The sequence below is a fragment of the Pelophylax lessonae genome, assembly GCF_965119305.1.
Source record: "Pelophylax lessonae genome assembly, chromosome: 9".
In the NCBI taxonomy this organism is placed as follows: domain Eukaryota; kingdom Metazoa; phylum Chordata; class Amphibia; order Anura; family Ranidae; genus Pelophylax; species Pelophylax lessonae.
Window position 1 is genome coordinate 188536685 of NC_138776.1, and position 27165 is coordinate 188563849.

General features: G+C 42.3%; 1 protein-coding gene across 2 annotated transcripts in view; it reads left to right on the top strand.

Annotated features, from left to right (window-relative positions):
• LOC309563610 (mannose-binding protein C-like) overlaps positions 1–27165 on the top strand; it is a 606610-nt gene that overhangs the window by 385178 nt on the left and 194267 nt on the right. Inside the window, exon 2 of one of the 2 annotated variants that reach the window (XM_082268113.1) lies at positions 8538–8582. The exons of the other annotated variant lie outside the window; for it this stretch is intronic. Within the exon in view, the coding sequence (XP_082124239.1) occupies positions 8538–8582 (45 nt within the window). The remainder of the gene's footprint in view (positions 1–8537; positions 8583–27165) is intronic. 2 annotated transcript variants of the gene reach the window in all.

Here is a 27165-nt window from a genome sequence, read left to right on the forward strand (position 1 = left end):
ATGTTGGTTCACACAGGAGAGGCAGCCTGCCGCAGTAAATGTGCAGTCTTAATGTGGTTAGAAGGGGCTTCCTGATTCTGATAAGCCCCCCACCCGCAGACCCCACAAGCACAGCTCATGGGGACAAAGTGCTTTGTTCGGCACCCCAAAGCACCCTCCCCATGTTGAGGGCAAGCGGCCTGATATGCTTCAGGAGGGGGGGGGGGCGCTCGCTCATCCCCCACCCTTTCCTGACCTGCCAGGCTGCTAAGGGTCTGGTATGGATTTTTGGGGGGACCCCACGCCATTTTTAAAAAAAAATTTGGCGTGGAGTTTCCCTTAAAATTTATACCAGACCCAAAGGGCCTGGTATGGATTTTGGGGGACCCCACACTGTTTTTTTTGTTTAATTCTGTCATAGGGTTTCCCTTTAACCACTTAAATACAGGGCACTTTAACCCCCTTTCTGCCCAGACCAATTTTCAGCTTTCAGTACTCATTGGCGTCTGTGGGAAATCTTGGTTAGCTTGACATGGCACTGCTCCTTGTCTTTAACATTTGCGTCTATGGGAAATCTCAGTCAGCTTAACATGGCACTGCTCACGAACCATAAGTGAAAGGGACACCAAACTTGGGGAGCACTGAGAGGGGACCCGGGACTACAATATATCCTTCCTTTTTTTAAAGTGGGGTATGCCTGTGCACTACACTGACATAGTTGCCAACATTTGAAAAAAAATTCCAGGGACACTTTGCAGCACAGCTACCAATTAGTTACTTGAAAATGTACCACACTCACTTGAAGCTCCTCCCACTCCACATAATTAATCTCCACCTACTTATCATCCGATTATAGGGTCTACTCAATAAAGAGAGAATTACAGGAAATTGAAAAGGGAATTTCAAACTTAAGGCCTAAGTAGCAGAGTTTGAATAATTCTCCCATTCAGCTGCACTACTTCTGCCTAAAGTTTAAAATTCTCATCACAATTCCCTACAATTCTAAAGTGTCAAATGTGCTCAGGTGTGACCATACAAAAAATGTAATATGTAAATATAAATAAAGTGCAAGGTGTAAATAAGTACGATAAAACCTAATTATACAATCTTTATTTATATTTATATATTACATTTTTTGTATGGTCACACCTGAGCACATTGGACACTTTATTCACATGTCATGTTACCAGATATGTTTGCACATAAGATTGTTGCTTTGCATATGTGATATTTTACCTTTAGGCAGCGCCACCACATATCTTCCCTTTCGCACATCCTACCTACCTTCATGTCTGTGAATGTCCCGTCTTCACTCTCCAGGGGTCCTTCTCTGCCCTGCTGTGGCCGCACCGGCTCTGCGCTGCTGAGAACGAGTGCCTTTGATTTAAAAATGGCGCCATTACGTAACTGCACATGTGCCTGTCCGGCCGAGCTTGTACGAGCTTTCCCGAGCCCGGTAGGCGTCGGAACGCAACAACTTTTTTTACAGGCACCGGCTACCCATAACGAGCTTTTACGGGCAGCCCGATTAACAGGCGGTTGGCAACACTGATTTGCCGGAACAAGTCCCAGCAGAGTAAATTACCCAGGGCAGGCTCCTATTTCACTGATAAAACAATTAATGTCTAATTCAATGTTTAACCCCACTGGGGCAAGGGATTGGGTCAGGAATGCCCCCAAAAATTAATGTTCTGGGGCATTGAACGAGTCACTCCATCATGGCGAGGGGCTAATTGCGTCAGGGAGCTTTCGAAATGCGAAACAAAGTGGATCTTCCTGACCCAATCCCTTGCTCCAGTGGGGTTAAACATTGAATTAGACATTAATTGTTTTATCAGTGACTCTTAATTTTATTCTGTTTTATACTTTATCCCTTCCTAGAGACCCCTACTTATGGCTTCAAACATTGGCAGTAACATCTGCTATCCATTTAAGTCTTATGACATCCCTTTTCAAGATACAGTTTTTAGGCTCTTATATGTGATTTTATTGGTTTTAAACATTTTAAACATTTGATTTTAACCTGAGTTTAAGTATACTCTCTTTCATATATTTTGATATTCTTTATGTTAATATATATTGTACCGATATACACAGGTTTATGCATATTCATGAAATAATCTTGTTATGCTTAATATCGCAGCTATTTGCATTATGGTTTTATGACTTATTGGAGATCGGGTCATTTGTCCGGTAATGTAATAATTATCGGCAGTACCCTCTCGTGTATGAGTAACAGGTCACCCGATCAGACTATATGACTCTATGGGATAATCTGGGCTGATTAGATCTATGGGCGTAGTTTCCATATTGTCAAGTGTCCGCAGAAGTGGTGGGTGAGCAATGTTAGGCGGGGGAACTGTCCATGGTTTGTTTACCTTCCGGCGGAAGTTGGCATGATGTCCTTCCGGTTTACCTGGTTGCTCTACTATTGGCTGCGACGCTGGGATTGCGGAGCATAAAGAGGTTGGGTGCGCCGCGCCCCCAGTTGAAGTCCGGAAGTGATGAAACGCGTCGTGGCGTGGCCAGACGACGCACCCAATCGTGGATCACGGCAGCAGAGGACATCCGGAACTACCCGATCTGGCGTGGAGCCACATCGGTTTAGGAGAGGAGGTCCCGACACTGCCTTTATGAGATGTGCTGATTTTTATCCAATTACGAGTGAGTGCATTATGTGTTGTTTTACTTTGAAATAAAACTTTATGGAACGTATTGCACTAGTGGAGAAATCTTTTTATTTTCCACATATCTGGGAGACACTGACAGAAAGGGATACTATACTGGATTGGAAACCATCTCTTGCTCGGTCTAATCTATCCTATGGTGACATGTGGAGTTGTGATTATTATGCGAGTTGTGCTCACTTATGAGAGTGAGCATATATATCCGGTGAGTGGCCATTTCTTATTGTCCCCCTGCACTTGGTGGTGGATTTGTGGTGACCCGACCAGACTGCACGGAGTTTTGGTGTTTTTGCAGTATTTACCCAACGACTACCGTTAATAACATTGGATTTCCATGTTTATTGAAGATCTGGAAGGGGGATTGATGTTTATATCTACCTGTTAATAGACTTATGGTATCAGTCAACTAAAGACTGTGAGGACTGAGTCATCTACCACACTGTTATTTTAGTGGACATCCACAGTCTATTTTAGGAACTCTTATACAGTGTTTCAGCGCTACTATTATTCTGTTTCACATGTATATAGTGTTAGGTGTGGACTTAGCCCCTGAGCCATAATTGGCCAAAGACACTCTACCTTTGGCCAATCATGGCTCTGACAGTACATTGTGCTGTGATTGGCCAAAGCATACAGGTCAGGTGCATGCTTTGTCCAATCATCAGCAATCTATGCACTGCAAGAGTGCAGTGCATTATGGGGCGCTCATTGGCGGACGAACTTCCCGCTGAGCGCCCCATTTGTTCGCGTTCGTGTTTTGCCACCTGTATTACAAGTACATGCGATTTCATAATTGTATAGATTTTTTAGCAGCAGGGCCTATTCCTGCACCCAGCAAAAGTAACTGCGAGGGTTTACCGGGTCTGTGGGTCGGGGCTTATTGGAAGCTGGAAGCCCCCTTTAACAGCCCCCTTCTCATGTGAATGGATATAGTGTTAGATATAACCTTTTGGGGCTAAAACAATGCACAGGCAGACAGTCTGTTGTTTCACTGAACACTGCTTCCTGTTCTGAGCAGGAACTCTTCTTTATTACTCTTTGAGGCATAGACAAAACATGAACTCACAAATGTAACACTGCCATCCAGTGGTCATACAATGTAATAGGCACACAACAATGACATATAGTATTTGTTGCTGATATAATACAAACCTTGTATGCTAACACCCCCACTCAACAACTACTATCTATGTCAATCCCATTTCTGATCTAAGATCCACAAATCTGGTTCTAGCTAGTGGCTTTGTCAAAGCATCAGCAATCATTTTTTCCGACTCACAATACACAAGTACAATCACTTTCTGATCAACTAAGTCATGAATGTAATGATGTCTGACATCGATGTGCTTGGTTCTTCCATTAATTTTCTCACTTGTTGCAAGCTTAATGCAAGCCTGATTGTCCTCAAATAAGACGGTAGGTTCTGATGTTGCTTCTCCAAGATCCTTGAGTAATTGCTGTAACCATACAACTTCTTGACTGGCATAAGCTGCAGATATGTATTCAGCTTCTGTAGAGGACAATGCCACTGACATCTGTTTCTTGCTGGACCATGATATAGGACTGTCTCCTAATTTTAATAAGTAACCACTTGTGGATTTGCATGTGCTGTGATCACCTGCCCAATCGGAGTCGACATATCCCACGAGGTTTAAACCACCACTTGCTGATAGTTTCAAATTTAAGTCTTTTGTCTGTTTCAGATATCTCCTAACTCTTTTGATCGCATTCCAGTCTCTTTGACGTGGTTTATCAACTCGCCTGCAAAGAAGAGACATGCTGGCTGCAATGTCTGGACGTGCAGTGGTTGCAATATAGAGAAGTGCCCCCACTGCTTGTCTGTATTGTTCATTGGATGCGAGAAGATCATCTTCTCCTTCTAACTTTGGATAGACTGTATCCATAGGTGTGCTTGCTCCTTTCGCCTCTGTCATGTTGAATTGCTGAAGAATAGATTCAATTTTTGCACTCTGATTCAACAGGAAACTTCCATCTTTCTCACGCTGGATGTCAATTCCAAGATAATATGTCACTTCACCTAGGTCTTTAGTTTCAAAGTGCTTGTTGAGTACTCCTGTTAACTTTGCAATTTCATTGTCGTTTTTGTGAGCAATGATCAGGTCATCTACATAAATTAGCAGATACATCCACTCAGTGTCTACTTGTTTAGCATATAGGCACGGATCAGCTTTGCTTCTTGTAAATCCTTCATTTAGTAGAACTTGATTAATCTTCAGGTTCCATGCTCGAGCTGATTGTTTAAGGCCATAAAGAGATTTATTCAACTTGCAGACAAGATGCTCTTGTCCCTTTTTTAAATATCCTTCTGGCTGTGACATGTAAATTTCTTCTTCAATATCACCATTAAGAAAAGCTGTCTTAATATCGTGATGTTTCACAATCATTGTACGCATGGCAGCCACTGTCTTTAGTGTTCTGAAAGTACTTTGTTTAGCAACTGGAGCAAAAGTAGCATCATAGTCCTCACCGAACTTCTGTGAGTAACCTTTAGCAACCAGCCTTGCCTTGTACCGACAGACTTTCCCTTCAGAGTTACATTTGGTTTTAAAAACCCATTTACATCCTATGGCATGTTTACCTTGAGGTAGCTCTGAAAGTGTCCATGTCTGGAGATCTTTGAGTGATGTCATTTCTTCATCAGCAGCTTTATACCATACTTGTTTCTCATGCATTGGCAGTTTCTGCATCTCTTTCCATGAACCTGGTTCAGTTTGAACAGCTCTGCGAGCTATGTAAGATAAACGTTCAGCTGGAACACCTTTATTGATTCTGGTTGATTTTCTGACTGAAGGTATTTCTGGTTCAATTTCAGGTTTTGATTCTTCTGCAGTTATTTCTATTTCTGTATCACTTTCCTTATTTTCTTGAGTGACTGATGTTGATTCTTTCTCAGTTTGATTCTGTTGTTCAAACTTTGAGCACACAGAACTTTCATCAATAATCACACTTCTGCTGACTGTTACTTTGTTCGTGTCTTGATGTAAAATCCTGTATCCTTTTTGAGATTCACTGTACCCCACAAGCACACCTTCTTTTGCACATGCATCCCATTTTGTACGTTTTTCTTTTGGAATGTGTACATAGGCTTTACTTCCAAAAATTCTGATGTGTCTTAAATCTGGTTTCCTTTTGTTCCACAGTTCATATGGAGTTTTTGTTGTTGCTTTTCCCGGCAAACGATTTTGAAGATAACATGCATCCGTTTTGCTCTGGGTTATATGGAACTGTTGTCTGGAACATAATTCCATGCTTCCTGAGAATGGCTTGTGTTTTACCACTTGTATATTCTGAGCAATTATCTGTTCGTAGAACTCTGGGCATTCCGCCAAAAATATTATTTACTTGAGCGAGATACTCTTCTAATTTCTCTGGCACTTCATCTTTATTGTGAAGTAGAAATACTGTGGTATACCTGGAGTAATCATCAATGAAGGTCAGGAAGTACTTTTTCTTTCCTGGAGTCATAGTTTTCATTGGACCACAAAGATCTGAATGTATTAAGTCCAGAGGTTTTTGGGATTTGCTGTTGGTCTGCTTGGGAAAAGGTGTCCTTGCCATTTTTCCTTTAATACAGCTGGTACAAATCATTATGTGATCACATGGATTAATCTTAATACCACTTGCATAGTTATTCTCAACTATTTTCTTTATTGTATCAGAATTTCTGTGCCCCAATCGTCTGTGCCAAGTGTGGATGCAGTTTGAATGTTTATCCTCTTTGGCTATTTTAACCATTTCACTGCAGTTCAGCTGATAGAGTTCATCTATGATGTTAGCCTTTGCAAGCAAGCAATCCCCTTTTGTTATGATACAACTGTCACCCTGAAATGTGACTACATTGCCTTGGTTAGTGAGTTTCTTTACTGACAAAAGGTTGCTTTCAAGATCTGGCACATACAGAACATTCCTCATATGGATCTTTTTAGTGATATCTGGAGAGATAGGACAGTATAGAAAGCCATCTCCTATTCCCACTGATTTCATAAATTGTCCATTAGCTGTAGTTATCCGTTCTGTTTTGCTTTCATCAAGCTGAGTGAAGAAACTTCGGTCATTTGTCATGTGACTTGTAGCACCTGAGTCCACACACCATGCTTGCACAGAGGTGACACCATTTTTGGATCCGAATGCATACTCCTTTGTTTCTATGACATTCTTAGCTTGTTGCAATGCACTTTGTTTTTGCATTCTAGCTTTCCAGATTCTACAATCTGCTTTTAGGTGTCCTGGTTTCTTGCACACAAAGCATTCCCGCTTTTCTAGCTGCACGTTACTGTGTTTATTTTTGAATTTTGTCTTTAAAGCTGTCTCTGAACACACACTCACATTACTCATGCTTTCAGTTTTGCGCTTGTATTCATCCACAAGCTTGCCTTTAACATATTCCAGTGTCAGATCATCATCTGTACGTGCATCTAGTGCTGTGACAAGTGTCTCATAACTTTCAGGAAGTCCACTTAATAACAGTGCTGCAACATGGAAATCTTTTATTTCTTCTCCAATCCCTCTCAGTCTCTCCACCATCTCTAAGGTCTGTCTTATATAGTCCTGCATGTCCTGGTCTTTCTGTAGCTTAGTCTGATAGAGCTTTCTGATTAAATACAGTTTATTGCTGAGATTAACTCTTTCATGTGCTTTCTGTAACTCTTCCCACATGTCTTTAGCAGTCTGACAGTTACATATATGTATGATTTGATCATCATCTATGCACAGGGAGATTGTGCTCTGTGCTTTCTGATCTCTGTCTAACCACTCCTCTGCAGGCTGTGCAGGTCTTGATTCATTTATACATTTCCACGTACCTTCTCTTATAAGCAGCATTTTCATCTTGAATTTCCAAGATTGGTAGTTCTGATTTGTCAGATTTGCAATGGAGAACTTTGCTGAGGGGATGGCAGCAGCCATTTCTGCTGTTTGTCTTTCTGTTGCTGTCTCCTGTACTCACTTGCTTTAGCTCACTGTATCTGGCTATATCCAGGGGTAATCTGTATTATATCCTGGGCTTCTGTAACATGTCCTGGGCCCATAACCTGTTAGATATAACCTTTTGGGGCTAAAACAATGCACAGGCAGACAGTCTGTTGTTTCACTGAACACTGCTTCCTGTTCTGAGCAGGAACTCTTCTTTATTACTCTTTGAGGCATAGACAAAACATGAACTCACAAATGTAACACTGCCATCCAGTGGTCATACAATGTAATAGGCACACAACAATGACATATAGTATTTGTTGCTGATATAATACAAACCTTGTATGCTAACATATAGTACCCCTACCCATTCACTGAATAAGAATACAAAAAAATAAAAATAGGAGACAAGTTTTTGACAAATCCTTCATGAAAAAATAAAAAAATAGTGTCCCCCGATGTAAATCTATCACCAATCACACTGCCCGCCAACTCGAAAAAAAAAGAAAATGCTTCGCCTTCTGGGCTGGCCGCTGGCCGAATGCCTCCTCTCCACTTTGAAAGTTGTTATTTAGGTAAGGGCAGGCCACCTGGCAAAATCACCCGATGGCCCAGCCCCCTTGTGACATCACTGGTCCAGCATGCACAGGTCCATGACGTTCCAAGGGGAGCGGGGCCACTGGGTGACGTTGCCGAAGGGCCTGGTATGGACTGGGGAGTGGTGGTCCCAAGCCTTTTTTTTTATTATTCAGCTGTCAGCTGTCGGGGAAACTTATTGACAGCTGATGACTCATTGGTTGTTTTTTTTAAACATTTTATGATACATTACTGCCTACTTGAATGTGGTAACATCACTAAGTGAACTGTGCCCATATTATCCATTACCGTACCACATACAGATAGCAAACTGTCAACCTTATTGTTACATGTTCTCTTGAGGTGTGCATGGAGAGCCTGGAATTCCAGGTGAAAGAGGAAACCCAGGTTCTCCAGGGAAAGTAGGATAAAATGGCAATCCAGGGGAAAAAAGAAATTATATCACTGATTTAATCTGCCTAAATGAGGCATGGCAAGGAAGAGCATAATATGCACCAGAGAATGCTATAACCTCTCCTGACATACCATTTTTTCATGTGCTGTTTCCGAAGAACAATGCATACATCTATTCTTCACAGAAGCTACAAGGTTTATATTTAGTGTAGTGTATATTTGTAGTGGCTATAACCCATCCAATTTCCCTGCTAGAAGACCATCAGCCGGACTGTCCTTTTCCCAAACTTCTCATTCATTATTTCAGTTATTTATATCATAGAGCAAAGTTTGGCAACCCCCAGCATGCCTGCCAGACATGGCAGGCAGCTGCATTTATGATGGTACTTGAGCTGGGTTGCCAACCCCCAGTATTTCTGACAGCATCATTGAGCAGCACAATGGCTGAAATATCCTGTCCTTCAACCCACTTCTGCTGCAAGCAATCCCCATCTCCCTATTGCTTCTCGGCACAGCTGCGGTCCTTGTGTGTTTTTGGTTCCTGCAATGGCAGCTCATGGTCATTAGTCAGGCTCTCATGCTGGGCGTGACATCACACACCTGTTCCCGGCAGCAGCCCCGGGTCCAGCAAAAGTAGGATAGGGAGAGGCAATGGCTGCAGTCCTGTGCCATTTGTAAACCTGGACATACTGTGAAGGAGGGGGGACTGTCTTCTCTGGTAGCTGGTATGTGTAAGCATTCTGTCTGCTGTACAATTTTGTGTTAGGTACATGTTGGATTTGCTTTTCTTTTTTTTTTCCACCTCCTCTTCAGCTTGGGTCCATGAAGTTTGGTTTGTTTGCTCTTGGTGTCTGTTGGTTGTGGGTATGGGAATAAGGTGCTATGAAATCAGGTGGACAGGGTTAACTGGCGGTGTATTGTTTCATGAATGGAGTGTTGTGACTTTGCAAGTTTGGTGGCTGAGGTGTTGGCGAATATGTTGCGATTGTGTGACTGGGTATGTGCATGTGCAGGAATGTTGTGTATGGCAGTGCATGTGTTGTTATATATGTGTTTGCGGTGTGTGTGTACAGGTCTGTGTATGTGTGCTAGTGTGTCGGCATGGATAGTGGTGTTAGGTGTTGTGATTGGTGTTTATTAGTGCGGATGTGGGATTTGTCAAGGGTGGGGTTATGTGTATGTGCATGTTTTTGTGCAGGTTATTGGGTGTAGGTTTGTATGGGAGGATGCATGTGTGAGCACCCAGTTTAATGTGGGAGAGACTCTGGTGACCCTGATTTAATGTGGGGGGCTCTGTGAACCCTGCTTTAATTTAGGAGGACTCTGGAGACCCTGATGTATGCATGAGGAATCTTTGGGGACCCTGATTTAATGGGGGAACTCTTGGAACTCTGAAGAAAGGGGGGACTGTGGGGACCCTGATGTAAAGGGAAGGACTCTGGTGACCCCGATTTAATGTGGGAGAACTCTGGGGACCCTTATATAAGTGTGGGGGATCTCTAGGGACCCTGATTTAATGAGGGGGTTTTGGAGACCCCAAATGTAATGGGGAGATTCTGGTGACTCTGATGTAAGTGTAGGGGGTCTCTGGGGAACCAGATTTAATGAGGGGGCTTCGGGAATCCCAATTAAATGGGGGTTCTGGTGACTCTGATGTGAGTGTGGGGAGCCTCTGGGGACCCTAAAGTAAAGAGGGAACTCTGGAGACCCTGATGTAATGTGGGAATGCTGGGGACCCTGATTTAATAAAGGGGGACTAATGAGACCTTGATGTAGTGGGGAGGAGCGGCTCTGGGATCCCTAAAAATACTGGGGGAGAACTCTTGGGACCTTGATGTAAGGGGGGGTACCCTGGTGTAAGGCCTGATGTAAGGGGGAGGTACCCTGGTGTAAAGGGTAGGAAACTCTTGGGATTCTAAACTAAGGGGGAGAAACTCTGGGGACCCTGATAGTGTGAGAGGGGTTTATGGGGGACACTGATTTAATAGGGGGACTGTTGGGAATCTAATGTAAGGGGGGGCTTTGGACACCCTAATAAATGGTGGGACTCTGGGGATCCTGATGTAAGGGGGAGAACCTTCGGGACCCTGAAGTAAGAAGGAGGGGGATTCTGATGCATGGGGGGTTTTAGGGAACCCTGGTGTAAGTAATTAGTCAGTGTTTTCTAAAAGTAGTAGTTAGCGAAGGTGCAGGAATTGGAGTGATCTGATGTGTGAACGTCCAGGAATTGGGCTGATCTTGGGTGTGTAGGTGTAGAAACAGGGGCTGTTCTGAGGTGTGAAGATACAGGAATTCAGGTGATCTGATGTGTGAAGGTGCAAGAACTGTAGCTGGTATGGGATCTGATGGTGCAAGAATTTGGGTTAATCTGGTGTCTAAAGGTGCATACGTTGGGGCTTATTTGATATCTGAAAGTAAAGAAATTGGGGTGATCTGAGGTATGAAGGCACAGGAGCTGGGGCTGATCTGATTTGTATTGGTGCAAAAATTGGGGTGATCTGATTTGAAGGGGCAGGAATTGGGCTGGTCTTAGGTTTGATGGTGCAGGAATAGGGCTGATCTGAAGTTTGATGGTAGAGGAATTTGGCTGAGCTGAAATGTGAAAGTGCAGAAATAGGGCTGATCTGAGAGGTGAAGGATGATTTGGAGTGATCTGAGGAGTAAAGGTCTAGGATTTGAGGTGATCTATGAGGTGTGGAGGTGTAGGAATTTGATCTGGGGTCTGATGGATCATGAATTGGGACTGATCTGGTGTCCAAAGATGCATGCATTGGGGCTTATTTGAGATCTAAAAGTGCAGAAACGGAGGTGATCTAAGGTTTGAAAGTGCAAGAACTGGGGCTGATCTGAGGTGTAATGGTGCAGAAACTGGGGATGATCAGAGGTCTGATAGTGCAGGAATTGGAGCTGATCTGAGGTGTAAAAGTAAAGGAAACAGGGCCATCTTTAATATTGACTGGATCCTGGGCAAACATTTCCTTGGCCCCCCCACCCAAGGGGACATAAAGAGTATGGCTCAGCCTCTCCTGCTGCTGTGTCTGACTTAATAAGAAGGGAGAGCCTTGGGAGAGCAGAGGCTCTCGTGAACATCGCTGGATTGCGATTGGGCTCAGGTAAGTTTGAGCCTTAGGATAAAATAAGGCTTGAACATCCACATCTAAGAGATGGCAATAGATCGGAACACTTCTCTGCAGTGAAATATTTGACCTGCCATTTGGATGCTCCCACATTTAGAACTATTGCACATCAGCAACATTTAACTGGTTCCGGACCAGCCTATTGTGCAATGACAGCCAGGTAGGACCACTCTTGTTCTGGGAGGAAGTCATATGAGATCGTTGGTGAGCTGTGTCCCTCAGACACAGGGCATCACCGATTATGCTAAAAAGCCAAGGACATAGGTTCTTTACCATGTGATTATCTGTGTCCAATCACAGCTGATCACATGCAAGCAATGCATGTCGGCTATCGGCATTTCCTTTCCTCAGCTCTGTCACTATCTGAGAAAACAAAAGCAAATAAGTGACTTTCCTGTGACGGGACATTTACACTTATAATCAGGGCATTTTTCATCAGTGCCCTGATTATCAGTGCAGCCCCAGCATTGCCTCTTCAATACAACATATCAGTCCCATCAGTGCAGCAAATCAGTGCAGTGTATCGGTGCCACCTCATCAGTGCTCATCAATGCAGCCTATCAGTACACATCAGTGAAGAAGAAAATTACTTATTTGCAAAATGTTACAACAGAAACTAGGAAAAAGGTTTTTTTTTTTTCCAAATTTTCTGCTTTTTTTTTTTTGTTTAGCAAAACATAATAAAACAATCGTGATTAAATGCTCTATCTGTCTCAAAAGAAATTCTAAAAATTTAGTATGGGTCCAGTGTTGCATGAGCGTGCAGTTGTCATTCAAAGTGCAACAGTGCTGAAAGCTGAAAATTGGCCTGGGCAGGAAGGGGGTGAAAGTGCCCAGTATTGAAGTTGTTAAAGCCAGTATGTTCTGAAGGATCATGTGCAATGCCGCTGATGGCCCATCCTCTAAATTAGTAAACAACGCAGACCCTAGAAAAAACAATCCACAGGCAGGAAGTCAATATTATATCGCATTGGAGAGAAGTACCTACTTGACAGCTAGCTCACTCCACATCCAATGCGCCCTACCGCTGCTTCTCCCACTCTAGATAATTACATCAAAATAATTATTAAAACTGTTTTTTTTTTTTGTAGCCTTAGAAGTGCTTTATCCTCGTGGTGTGTTTTGTTGTGATATAATTTTTTGAACGCAGCTCCCCTTAGTAGGGTTTTTTGGCACTAACCAACCACTTATGCATTAGCCTGCAATTAAACACAGGTGATTTGAGGTGTGGTCACTCTTTGAACTTGCGTTTTAAAAAGCATGTGTTTGTGCCATATCGATGTTGTGACCAAGCACGGTATGTTCGTGTGAAACACGTCAACATCGTCCTATTGTCTCTGTCTGACTTGACGGGAACCTTGACAAGCACTTCTTCAGCTGTTGAGTGCGGCCATGTTCTTTCTTGTTATACTTGAGTTCTACATTGGTGAACCAAAGCGGACACCTACAGTCATGCGCTGAGTCTTTTATCGGCCTTAGCAGTGTGTGCATCTTTGTTAGATACTAACCAACCACTACCAAGATTTAGGTTTGTTGGGTTATTTGTTTATTTACATGCAGAGTGCCATAGGTAAGGTTTACATGTGATGCTAAGCCCCCATGATATAAATAACTGAAATCAATGAATGAGAAGGCTGGGGAAAGAGCTAGATGATCCTCCAGCAATGAAATTGGATATATACACTACACTAAATATAAACCTTATGGTTTCTATGAAGAATACATGTATGCATTGTACAGCCTGCTTTTGAAGGCCCACACCTCCAATCTGACATTTGCATAACGGCTCTTGAAAAAAACCCTGGTGGTCCCTTCCATCGGCCATGATCTGCCATTACATGCACCTGTTCCATGTTTTATCATAAGGTCCTTTCCCCTGTGTGAGGCCATTGGCATGCAGTCTATCAGCCAATGTGTGGCTAGGCTTTGCCTTAAAGGGCCAGTGCATGGGTTTCTCAGCATTTGAACAACATGTCCATGTTACTGACTCCAGCAAACTTCCATCCCAGCACTTGTGTGATTTTTCTGGTCTCTCCCAGCCTGTATCTGTAACTGGGACTCTTGTGCACCCCAGCCAGCATCCAATCTTCCATCAACTCTGTGACTCCCTGTGTATACCAGTCAACAACCTGCACCCAGCACCTGTGTGATTCCCTGTGTGATTCTTTAAGCACTCCAACCTGCATCCAGTCTCCCTACATTTGTGTCTGTTGTAATCTCAAGACCTCCCCTCTAAACCCAGTATTCCAAAAGACTTGTTGCTATTACTTATAGTGAGCCCAGTGCTGCAAAAGACATATCCCTGTATATCTGTACTCTGAGTGATAATCACTCACAAATTGTGCAGCGCTAAACAAAATAAATAAATATTTATGTGAAAACAGCAAATCCAACCTTTAGTTCAATATACATATACCAAAATCAAACGATCAGTAATTGTCATAACCTATAACAATTGCATAACATAACCAAGTTTAAGTGAAAAGAGGAATCACAATCCAGCTTATGTGTCCAAATAATTATAAGTCCACTGTGAATATGTACAAACATTAAATTCACTGCATGATCTTCTTACTTCATAAAATGTTGTGCCAAATACAGTCCCTTCCACCATGTATATCACTTCCAATTCTTGCTTCTTCTTTTATATATGCTCACCTTAAACATAGACCTCTAAATCATAGGCAGTCTACAAACCCTTGAAAACAACCACATTGGCAATGCCATACATGATGAGGTACTTCAAAAATCAGAATCTGATGATTGATTACTTATTCACTGGTGCCCTTCACAGATTCCCTCAATAAAATAAAACAGATTATAGTGCTCTCTGTATAAATGTATTTATTGCTTCCCATAAAAACTGCCAATACACTCGCATAATGAATATAAATAAAGACATCACAGTCAGTTAAAACAGTGTTTTCTTCTGGACTTACATCCAGAAGATCCACAGATCTTACATGCAGGTATTTGCCCCCTCCTAGAAACCAAATGAAACACTTGGAGAGGGCATGATGACATCACAGGGCATGACTCCACCCTTACGCATTGCATCTTAGAGGCAGGATTTCATCAGGGGGTGGTGGACACCCTGCGTCATCTCTCTCTTCATGCCCTCAAGTGTTGTTATGGATACAGACAGCAACAACAACTTTTCTCATACTCCATGTTCTTTTTGCAGTAAATACCAGAAGGTATGACAGTGCTCTGCAAGCAATATGTCTACTTTACACCAACTTGCTTAACCACAATGTCAACAATAAATATATACAGTATCTCACAAAGGTGAGTACACCCCTCACATTTTTGTAGATATTTTATTATATCTTTTCATGTGACAACACTGAAGAAATTACACTTTGCTACAATGTAAAGTAGTGAGTGTACAGCTTGTATAACAGTGTAAAATTGCTGTCCCCTCAAAATAACTCAACACACTGCTATTAACCAGTTCTGGACTGGAAGGATTTGCCCCCTTAATGACAAGGCCATTTTTTGCGATTCGGCACTATGTTACTTTAACGGAAAATTGCGTAGTCGTGCAACGCTATACCAAAATAAAATTGATGTCCTTTTTTTCCCACAAATAGAGCTTTCTTTTGGTGGTATTTGATCACCTGTGCGATTTGTATTTTTTGCGCTATAAACAAAATAATAGCGACAATTCTGAAAAAAAAAAAAACTATATTTTTCACGTTCTGCTATATAACATTCCCAAAAACAACATTTAAAAATCAGATTTTTTCATCCTTTTAGGCAAATTTGTATTCTGCTACATATTTTTGGTAAAAAAAATAGCAATAAGCGTATTTTGATTATTACAAACTAGGGGAAAGATTTATGTAATTTTTATTTTTAGTTTTTTTACTAGTAATGGCGGCAATCTGCGATTTTTTGCGGGACGGAAACATTGGGGCGGACAGATCGAACTCCTAACTAACCTTTTTGACACTTTTGGGGGGACTAGTGACATTACTACAGTAATCAGTGCTAAAAATGTGCACAGTTACTGTAATAATGACAATGGCAGGGAAAGGGTTAATCAAAGGGTTAAATGTAATTGGTGATCAAAGGGTTAAATGTAAGCTTAGGGGAGTGTTTAGTAACTGTGGGGGGGAGGGGGGGGCGTGTGAAATGACCATAGAGAACTGTGATCCTATATAGAAGGATCACAGGCGCTCTGTGATCATTTAAGAGAGAACGGTCAGCTGGGTTCACAACAGCTGACCATCCTTCTCTCCCAGCTGTGCATCAGCATCCCCGCTGCCTAGAGGGGGCGGAAGCACCCCCAGCACCACGCTCGCGACCGACGCACTTATACGTTGGTTCGCGCAGGAGGGGCTGCCTGCCGCAGTAAAACTGCGGCGGATGGTCCAGAACCGGTTAATGTCTAAACCGCTGGCAAATGCTCAGCGTCATATCCAGAGGTTGTCTTTGGAAAATAGACGTATGAGTGCTGCCAACATTGCTGCAGAGGTTGGAGGGTTGGGGGGTCAGCCTGTCAGTGCTTAGACCATACGCTGCACACTGCATCAAATTGGTCTGCATGGCTGTCGTCCCAGAAGGAAGCCTGTTCTAAAGATGATGCACAATAAAGTCCACAAACAGTTTGCTGAAGACAAGCAGACTGAGGACATGGATTACTGGAACCATGCCCTGTGGTCTGCTGAGACCAAGATAAACTTATTTGGTTTAGATGTTGTCAAGCGTGTGTGGCGGCAACCAGGTGAGGAGTACAAAGACAAGTGTGTCTTGCCTACAGTAAAGCATGGTGGTGGGAGTGTCATGGTCTAGGGCTGCACAGTGCCATCTTAAGAGCCTTATAGGCCCCTGGGCAATGCAGTGCACTGGGGCCCCCTGGCTACACAATCACGCACGAGAATAAAAATGCAAGTTATCGATAAGGCGATAAGAGTACAACAAGAGAGTACAACTACTACCTGGAGAGGATATATACCTTACTATATACATATTACAGGGACCAATATATACTACAAGAGAGTACAACTACCTGGAGTATATACCTTACTATATACATATTACAGGGACCAATATATACTACAAGAGACTCTTGTAGTATATAGTGTTCCATGTAATATGTATATAGTTAGTAAGGTATATAATATACTCCAGGTAGTTGTCTCTTGTCTTGTAGTATATATTGGTCCCTGTAATATGTATATAGTAAGGTATATATCCTCTCCAGGTAGTAGTTGTACTCTCTTGTAGTATATAGTGTTCCCTGTAATATGTATATAGACTATATACACATTACAGGGAACACTATACTACAAGAGAGTACAACTACTTACCTGGAGGATAATATATACCTTACTATATACATATAGGCCAGGGACCAATATATAGTAGGTAGTATATCGATTAGATCCCATCATACATTGCCATCATTTATCATCACATCATGCCATGAGATTTGAAAATGAGAGTTAAAAAAACTGGCAGGCTGTGGCAGCCTTACCTTACCTTACACGGCTGCACATGGCACGGGAGGAGGTGGGTGGAGGCAGAGGCGGAGCCAGTCTTCTTCTAGGGTCAACTCGAGACGACGGAGCCGGAGGAGAGCCGACGAGGCGCTGTGCATCTTGGGTCTGCTCTGCTGCTCACGTCACTTGTTGCTAGATGCCAAGCGGGCTGGCCTTAGCAACCAGTGTGTGCAGTGCAGACTCGAGCCACCCACGGCCGCTGCCGGACTCGAGGGGAGGAAGCAATAAGGGGGGGGGGCCCGGGCGGACCGGCGGACAACGGAACGGGGGGGGGGGGCCCTAGACCACCAGGGAGTGGGACAACATGCCACCAATCCATCAATCCATGTGGGGCCCCTTGGCAAGTGGGGCCCCCGGGCAACCGCCGGGTATGCCCAGTGGAAAAGACGGCCCTGGGGCTGCATGAGTGCTGTCGGCACTGGGCAGCTACAGTTTATTGAGGGAACCATGAATGTCAACATGTACTGTGACATACTGAAGTAGAGCATGATCCCCTCCCTTCAGAGACTGGGCTGCAGGGCAGTATTCCAACATGGTAATGACCCAAAATACACCTCCAAGACTACCATTGCCTTGCTAAAGAAGCTGAGGGTAAAGGTTATGGACTGTATATTTAAAAAAGAATAGCGCGCAAATGCAAAAGAAATAACTACCAAATCTAAAGACAATCCATAAATAAAAATGGGGATTTGGTCCCACCATATGGCCATATCGTGCTCAAGCCCACTACTGCGTCAAAGTACCCCATTATCAGTGGGTCCTACACTATCCATAAAAAAGAGACGAATCCAGCCTTTCTAACCCTTGGAGATAATACTCCTTGCTGGGAAGATGTGCAAATGCACTACAGGGGACTCCTCCTATATCCACTTGATGGTGGACACTGATTGAGTACAGGTGTGTGTGGGGGGGTGGGGAGGGTTGCTCAACCTCGATAGTCTGGTCAGACCGAATACATAATAAACAGGCAAAAAATTTGAGGAGCATACCCATGTATTTCTAAAGCTGCTGCAGCTATGAACCAAAAGACATGTATATTTAAAAAAGAATAGCGCGCAAATGCAAAAGAAATAACTACCAAATCTGAAGACAATCCATAAATAAAAATGGGGATTTGGTCCCACCATATGGCCATATCGTGCTCAAGCCCACTACTGCGTCAAAGTACCCCATTATCAGTGGGTCCTACACTATCCATGAAAAAGAGACGAATCCAGCCTTTCTAACCCTTGGAGATAATACTCCTTGCTGGGAAAGATGTGCAAATGCACTACAGGGGACTCCTCCTATATCCACTTGATGGTGGACACTGATTGAGTACAGGTGTGTGTGGGGGGTGGGGAGGGTTGCTCAACCTCGATAGTCTGGTCAGACCGAATACATAATAAACAGGCAAAAAATTTGAGGAGCATACCCATGTATTTCTAAAGCTGCTGCAGCTATGAACCAAAAGACATGTATATTTAAAAAAGAATAGCGCGCAAATGCAAAAGAAATAACTACCAAATCTGAAGACAATCCATAAATAAAAATGGGGATTTGGTCCCACCATATGGCCATATCGTGCTCAAGCCCACTACTGCGTCAAAGTACCCCATTATCAGTGGGTCCTACACTATCCATGAAAAAGAGACGAATCCAGCCTTTCTAACCCTTGGAGATAATACTCCTTGCTGGGAAAGATGTGCAAATGCACTACAGGGGACTCCTCCTATATCCACTTGATGGTGGACACTGATTGAGTACAGGTGTGTGGGGGGGGGGGTGGGGAGGGTTGCTCAACCTCGATAGTCTGGTCAAACCGAATACATAATAAACAGGCAAAAAATTTGGGGGAGCATACCCATGTATTTCTAAAGCTGCTGCAGCTATGAACCAAAAGACATGTATATTTAAAAAAGAATAGAGCGCAAATGCAAAAGAAATAACTACCAAATCTGAAGACAATCCATAAATAAAAATGGGGATTTGGTCCCACCATATGGCCATATTGTGCTCAAGCCCACTACTGCGTCAAAGTACCCCATTATCAGTGGGTCCTACACTATCCATGAAAAAGAGACAAATCCAGCCTTTCTAACCCTTGTAGATAATACTCCTTGCTGGGAAAGATGTGCAAATGCACTACAGGGGACTCCTCCTATATCCACTTGATGGTGGACACTGATTGAGTACAGGTGTGTGTGGGGTTATGGACTGGCCAAGCATGTCTGCAGACCTAAACCCTATTGAGCATCTGTGGGGCATCCTTAAACAGAAGGTGGAGGAGCACAAGGTCTCTAACATCCACCAGCCCTGGGATGTCTTCATGGAGGAGTGGGAGAAGACTCCAGTGGCAACCTGGGAAGCTCTTGTGAGCTCCATGCCCAAGAGGGTTAAGGCAGTGCTGGAAAATAATGGTGGCCACACAAAATATTGACACTTTGGGGCCAATTTGGACCACATAGGGGTGTACTCACTTTTTTGCCAGCGGTTTAGACATTAATGGCTGTACGTTGAGTTATTTTGGTGGGACAGCAAATCTACACTGTTATACAAGCTGTACACTCACTACTTTACAAAGTATCATTTCTTCAGTGTTGTCACATGAAAAGATATAATAAAATATTTACAAAAATGTGAGGGGTGTACTCACTTTTGTGAGATACTGTGTGTGTGTGTGTATATATATATATATATATATATATATATATATTGCTGGGGTTTTTTTCGCCTTCCTCTGGATCAACTGAGGGTATATAATTATGCATATGGATTGTATAGTTAGGTTTTCTTTCCTGTTTTTTTTTTTTTTTTTTATTGAGCCAGATGGACTTATGTCTTTTTTCAACCTGACTAACTGTGTAACTATGATATCGGGATAAAAAGTAAAAATAAAATAAGTAAAAGAAAATATAGGAACCCAATAGGTTCTAGACCCCTGCAAATCAATAACCAAAAACAAATAAACTACAATAAAGAGCTGCTTGTTGTAAAGTGTAAAAAACACTTATACTATGAAAAGAAACAAAAGAACAGCGCTTTTATATTATAAAAACACAATCACCATAGTGAATAAACAATAGTGAATAAGCAAATAAACAAATACATCTTCATTTAAATTATAGAAAATACAATGGGCCCTGCTGTTAAAAATTCCATACAGAATTTAAATCGCCTGTACTTGTCATACGAGTGCAGAAAAATTGGGTCTTGTGTGTTGGTTGGTGGTGCCTGAACACCGAAACCCCTTGCAGTTACTCTTGCTGGGTGCAGGAACGGGCCCTGCTGTTAAAAATTCCATACAAATTTGAAATCGCATGTACTTGTCATACAGGTGCAGAAAAATTGGGCCTTGGTTGTTGGTGGTGCCTGAACACCGCAACCCCACACAGTTATTCTTGCTGGGCACAGGAACGAGTCATACTGTAAAAAATTAGATACAAAATTGAAATGATATTGCATGCACCTGTCATGGCAGGGAATGGCCCCACAAGTTTGAGGTGTTCTTCCATTAGAAGACTGCCTGCGGGAGATATCCGTGGGTGCATTTTCACGATTGCTCAACATTGTGCATTCCAGCTTGGTCCCTGGGCATGTGACGTGCGGCGCGGCCCCACCCAAAAGAGTGAAGCGACGTCCCATGCCAGACACCTGCCAGTGCTTGTGAGGACGGAACCTGCACAGCTCAACACGCCACCATCGAGCTGTTGATGCAGCGAGAGGGGGGGAGCAATGACAGAGCCTGCGCTGTCCCAGATGGAAGAAAGGCCACCGCATGGAAAAATCACGGGTGGCCTACACATGAGGGGAAAGAGAGAAGAAAAAAACAAAAAAAAAAACTGAAAAAATAAGATTAAATATATATAAACAATTACAAAAAACGCATAATTGTATAAATAGTTTAAGGAAAATACAATAGATGCAAAGATGGACGGACATTGCCGATGATTGTACAAAACCAAAGTAATTGCCAAATCAATCAAGAAAGTATATAATCAATAAATACAAACATGATATAATAAAGTAACTTTGATAGCGCAATACCAAAACCAGTCATAAACTGTAAGACAAAGAGAGAAAGGGGGGGGGGGGAGCGAAAAAAAGACCAAGGGAGAGGGGGGGGGAGAGAAAAATAGGGAGGGTTGTAGCATTCATACGTATATCTTTATGCCAACCCCGTAATGTAAAGCCCTCTAAGAAGGGTTTGAAGTTGATAGCCTCATTCATACCAAGGGGAGGGGGGGATGTAGCCCCTAATTGGTAGATTCAACGCAGTTCGCATTGGAGTAGTTTCTTCTTCCAATCCTTTGATGAAGGCTTTAAAGAATGAGAAACTGAATGCGTGGGAACATGCCATCATGTACAAAAGTCACATGGTGACCCCATAGTAATTCTGCAACCACACTCACAGGTCAGAAGATATACTACCCCAACTGTTTTGCAATTGGCATAATGGCTGTGTTTAAGGATTGTACCATTAGGGAGGCCTTTTTGTTGGTGCACATGTATTGGCAATAGTTACAGCCTCCACAGTGGAACGTGCCTAAGTATTTACAGGGGTCTCGTCTATTGTTCCCCTTAAATTAGCTGTAGACCAAATGATCACCAATGATCACTGGTTCATCGGTAGGTAATGGCCATTTTTTCTGACACAAAAGGGCCTATTGTCGGATCCATGCTTAACAAGTGCGAATATTTGCCTATAATAGCTCTGACCTGTGAGTGCTGGTTAACCATGTATTATGGTTACAAAAATGAATAATGACCCGAGTTTTGGCTATGTCTAGTAGGTATCATGGCCCCTTTAAAGGCCTTTTTTAGGCAGTTCTTTGAATATCCCCTGGCCAATAAGCTGACACACAATTTATCGGCTTCCACCTGGAATGTCATTTTGTTTGAACAATTTCTCTGAATGCTAGATATTAGCCATAGGGGGCAGACTTAATTAATGGTTTCTGGTAAAAACTCGAAAAATTAAGAATGTTATTCCCCGCTGCAGGTTTACGGAACAAGTAAGTAGAATGTTCTCCATCTATTCCCTTATGAATGGTGATATCTAGAAAATTGATAGATGTTGAGCTATGATTCATTGTGAAAATGAGATTAAATTCATTGATGTTCATCGCATGTAAACATTGTTGAAGGATATTTGAGGGGCCAACCCATATAATGAGTATATTGCCTATAAATCTACACCATAAACAAAAGTGCTTAGAGAATTTTGTTAGATCATCAGATGAAATAAAATCACGCTCCCACTCCCCCAGGTACAGATTGGCATAAGTGGGGACACAGCAGTTCCCCATAGCCACCCCCTGCACCTGGAGGAAGTGGGAGTCTTGAAACGAAAAAACATTTTTGGGTAAGTATAAATTCTAAAGATAAGATAATAAACTCATTGAGGTTCCATTCAGATTGATTTTTTTGGGATAAGAGATGTTGAATGACCGCGATTCCCTTCTCATGGGGGATTGAACAGTAGAGGGCTTCAACATCCACTGAGCCTAAAAAAGCACTTTCGGGGATGTAGAGCCCATCAATAATTTGTAATAGATGGGGAGTGTCTCCGATATAGCTGGGAATATGGCCTCAAATAATTATCAATGTTCTCAGATTTTCAATAAGTGAGCTGTTGCCTGATATTATTGATCTTCCTGGAGGATTGATTTTGTTTTTATGCACTTTGTGAAGGGCATAAAATTTTGGAATGACAGGATATGTTGTCTGTATAAACTCCAATGAATGTTTAGGGATGATATTGTTCAGGTAAACTATATCTACCATTTCATAGAACTGGTTGTTGGATTTTTTGATAACCGAGCTGGAAATGGGGCAGTACCAGTCTCGATTACCTAAGATGTTCGTACACATATGGTATATATTGGTCATTATCCTTGATTACTATGTTTCCCCCTTTGTCTGCTGGTTTTATTGGAATGTCCAATTGATTGGTTAGATCTAGCAGGGCCTGTTTCTCCCCAGGAGATAAATTGTCATGGGCAAATTTAATTTTTAAGGCTTGGATGTCCTTGCTTTGAAAAAGGCCACCAAATTGGAGTTGGAGCCAGGTGAGGGATATATACCAGATTTCCTTTTTAAAAACAGTTGAGAGTTAAAATCTTCACTTCAGAATCTAATAGGAGGGAGTCAAGGTCGATTCTGTCAATGAGGTCAAGAGGTTTATTTTCTTCTAGTAGACTGACCAGATTGTTTATTACTGTCTGATCCTGTGCAGAGGCCTGGTCAGGTGATATGTCTTGTTTGTTATATTACATTTTTACTAGTAATTTATGTCCAAATAATTGGAGGTCTTTCAAGACCTAAAACTTGTCAACATTGTGGGTTGGACAAAAACTTAGACTTCGTTGTAAAACCTGAACTTCCTCTGTAGCTAGATTGTGCTTAGAGAATTTAATTATATTGAAATGCTGAGAAATGTCCTTTTCTGGTGGACTCCATTTTTCTCAGCGGGGGATCGATCTGCCGATCCCCCGCTGAGCAGGCGGATGACAGATCGGATCGGATGTCAGCAGACACGTCTCTGCTGACATCCAATGCCCCATAGAGATGCATGGGGCGTCTGTTCAGATCCGCCAAAAAACTGACAGGTGTATCTGTACGGACTCCGCATGTGAAAGGGGCCTTAGGGAAACCTTCAAGTATAGTGTTGGAAGATATAGATGAGGATGCTACATATGTTGGAAACTATTTATATTCTAGCAACAGATCGGATTCCTCCTGTGTTAACTAGAAAAACCTAAAGTGATTGTAAAGTCTTAAGGTTTTTCACCTTGATACAGTCTATTTTACCCCTTTCATGACTAAGCCATTTTTTGCTATTTGGCACTGCACTGCTTTAACTCGTATTTGCGCGGTCATGCAATGCTGTACCCAAACAAAATTTATATAATTTGCTTCAAACAAATAGAGATTTATTTTGGTGGTATTTGATCACCACTGGGTTTTTTTACTTTTTTTTGTGATATAAATGAAAAAAAAAAAAAAAACAAAACATTATTTTTTCTTTCTGCTATAAAACATATAAAAAAAAAAAAAAGAAAAGAAAATATAATTTCTTCATACATTTTGGCCAAAATGTATTCTGCTACACGTTTTTGATTTAAAAAAAATCCCAATAAGTGTATATTGGTTGATTTGCACCTGACCTGTTTGCTTTGGCCAATCACAGCACAATGTCCTGCCAGAGCCTTGATTGGCAAGAGGCAGGGTGCCTTTAGCCAATCATGGCTCAGGGGCTAAGTCCATGCCCCACACTATATAAGGCTGCTGCTTATACGGCAGCCGTGTATAGCATGTTATAATAGAGACTAGGCATTTAGTTAGTGGATAGTGTGTTGAGTTTAGTGCAGTCAGTATAGTGTACAGGCATACTCCACTTTTAAAGTGTATAGATATGTTGCAGTCCTGGGTGCCCCCCTCAGTGCTCCCCAAGTTTTCTGTCCTTGTCACTTATAGTTCGTGAGCAGTCCCATGTCAAGGTAACCAATGTTTCCCATAGACGCCAATGTTAAAGACAAGGAGCAGTGCCATGCCAAGCTGACCAATATTTTCCATAGAGGCCAATGAGCCCTGAAAGCTGAAAATTGGTCTAGGCAGAAATGGGGTGAAAAAAACTGCATGCCCCCCCCCCCCCTAAATCTATACCGGCCCTTTGGGTCTAGTTTAGATTTTAAAGGGAAACTCCAAGGCAAGATTTAAAAACAAAATGGCATGGGTCTGGTACAGATTTTAAGGGAGGGACCCCAGGCCATTTTTTTTTTAAATTGACGTCAGACAGGGGCAGTACCACTGGGTGACGGAATTGGGTGGCCCCGCCCCTTGCCTATAAAACAGCTGTCAAAGCTGTCACAGGACACAGAAGTAAGTGTCGGCCATAAAAGGCCCCAAAAATTAGCCCACATGGGTGTACCTGACAGCTAAGAACATTGTTTTCTGTGGCTCAAGGTACATTAGGCATTTACAGGATACAGAAGTAAGTGTCGGCCATAAAAGGCCCCAAAAATTAGCCCACATGGGTTAACCTGACAGCTAGGGACGTTAGACAGTACACCTATACCAAATACCAGCCCTTAAAATGACTTTTGTGGACCTTAACAGAGCGATTTGTATCACTGACGATCTGTCCCTGGTGCACACAGCAAACCTCTACCTACACTGACAAAAGAGATAGTACACCTATACCAAATACCAGCCCTCAAAATGACTTTTGTGGACCTTAACAGAGTGATTTGTGTCACTGACAGTCTGTCCCTGCTGCACACAAGCAACCTCTCCCTACACTGACAAAAAGCAGAATGTGAAATAGCCTCCAGGTCAGGTCTATTTATAAGGTTATAAGGTAGGGGTATGTCCATGTGCTGAAATGTTTCAATTGGCTGTCCCGTTCCACCTGATGGCTGATTCATTGGTCAAAGTTCTCCCCAATGTAAACTAATATGGCCGCCGCGAACAACGCCATATGTTCGCAAAATCGGCGGGCTGCGAACAAGCAAAGTTCACCGCGAACCGCAAGGCCATCCCCATTTACATGTTCGCTAAAATTTTTTTCCTGTTTGAGATGTTCTGGTGTGAACCGAACAAGGGGGTGTTCAGCCCATCACTAACAGACAGTAAACTTCCCAGCATGTTATCCTTTGTTTCCATGCACACATAGGCTTTTTTGGTAGGAGCAATTTCAGGCTGGGAAAAAAAACCCCAGAACTACTTTGTTTGAAGCAGAATTTTTCAGCTGTAGAATGCTCTAACGCTGAAAAACACAGCAAAATGTGAGATTTGAGATTACACTCTGAGATTACAAAATGTTAAAGTTTTGCTGTGTATGTAAAACCAATGCCCCTGTATTTATGGGCACCTAGGTTAGACAGATTTACAAAAGTCCGGAACATGTTTATCATTATGGATGAGACAGATTTTCCTTCTAAACAACCATACAACTACAACGTGTTCAGGGCATGGCTTGGACAACAATGTGAGCAGCCACATCTCCATCAGTTCTCTAGTCCCTTCCAGATTAAACTATCTTGGGCAAGGCACATTCGATTCTGGGCACATCACACAAAGGGGATTTCCTTCCTGGGAAATAATTAATATTCTAAACAAAGTGATTGGAAGCGAAAGAACTACTGCAACCAACATAAAACATTAGCCACAAGTATATAGAAGCACACCAGTATATAAATTATACAAGCTTTATTTAAGAGGAGATTAATAACATGCAATGTGCAAAAAGGTATTTACAGCAAATTGGCCCATTAGGAGTCTTAATGTAATTGCTCACATATACACAGGTATATATAGTTAATAAAAGAGACCTCCAAATAAATGTTGCAGCAAAGTCCAATTGCAGGGGCCCCTGAGGATGATGTGGTGTCTGTGTTTGTGTCTGAGACCTAAAAACAAGATCAGAATCCTCAACCAGCCTGGAACAGAGCTTCTAACTGACAGGAACTATAGTGTGGCACTGAAATTCAAAATCAGCATTATTGTCCCTACTGGCTTGTAGTTGAGAGACATGGACAGCACCTGTGGCTGAGGCTCTCTCTCTCCACTTCCTCCTCCTCAGGTTTCAAAGCCAGCTTAACAGGGACAAGAAGTGTTAATACATAATTATGCATAACACTGGTATATTAACAGCTAACAGTGGAGGGTAGCAGACCCCTGTACGGAGTAAAAACAATAATAAAGAAAACTAATTAAAAAGGCGAGTCAAGAAGCAAACTATGTTTAAACTCCAAATCCAGCTTATGGGAAAAAAATAAACAATTCAATGTCATGCACCAGTCTAACTATAAATCAGCAGCTCTTGCTGCATTACTCTCACTTCTCACTTTTAAATTAGTGAGGTAATAAACACCCAGTATTTAAATTGATAATAATGTGGCAGCACGTCATAAAGCATACAAAGCGTAACAAATAAAATATAGTTGAAAT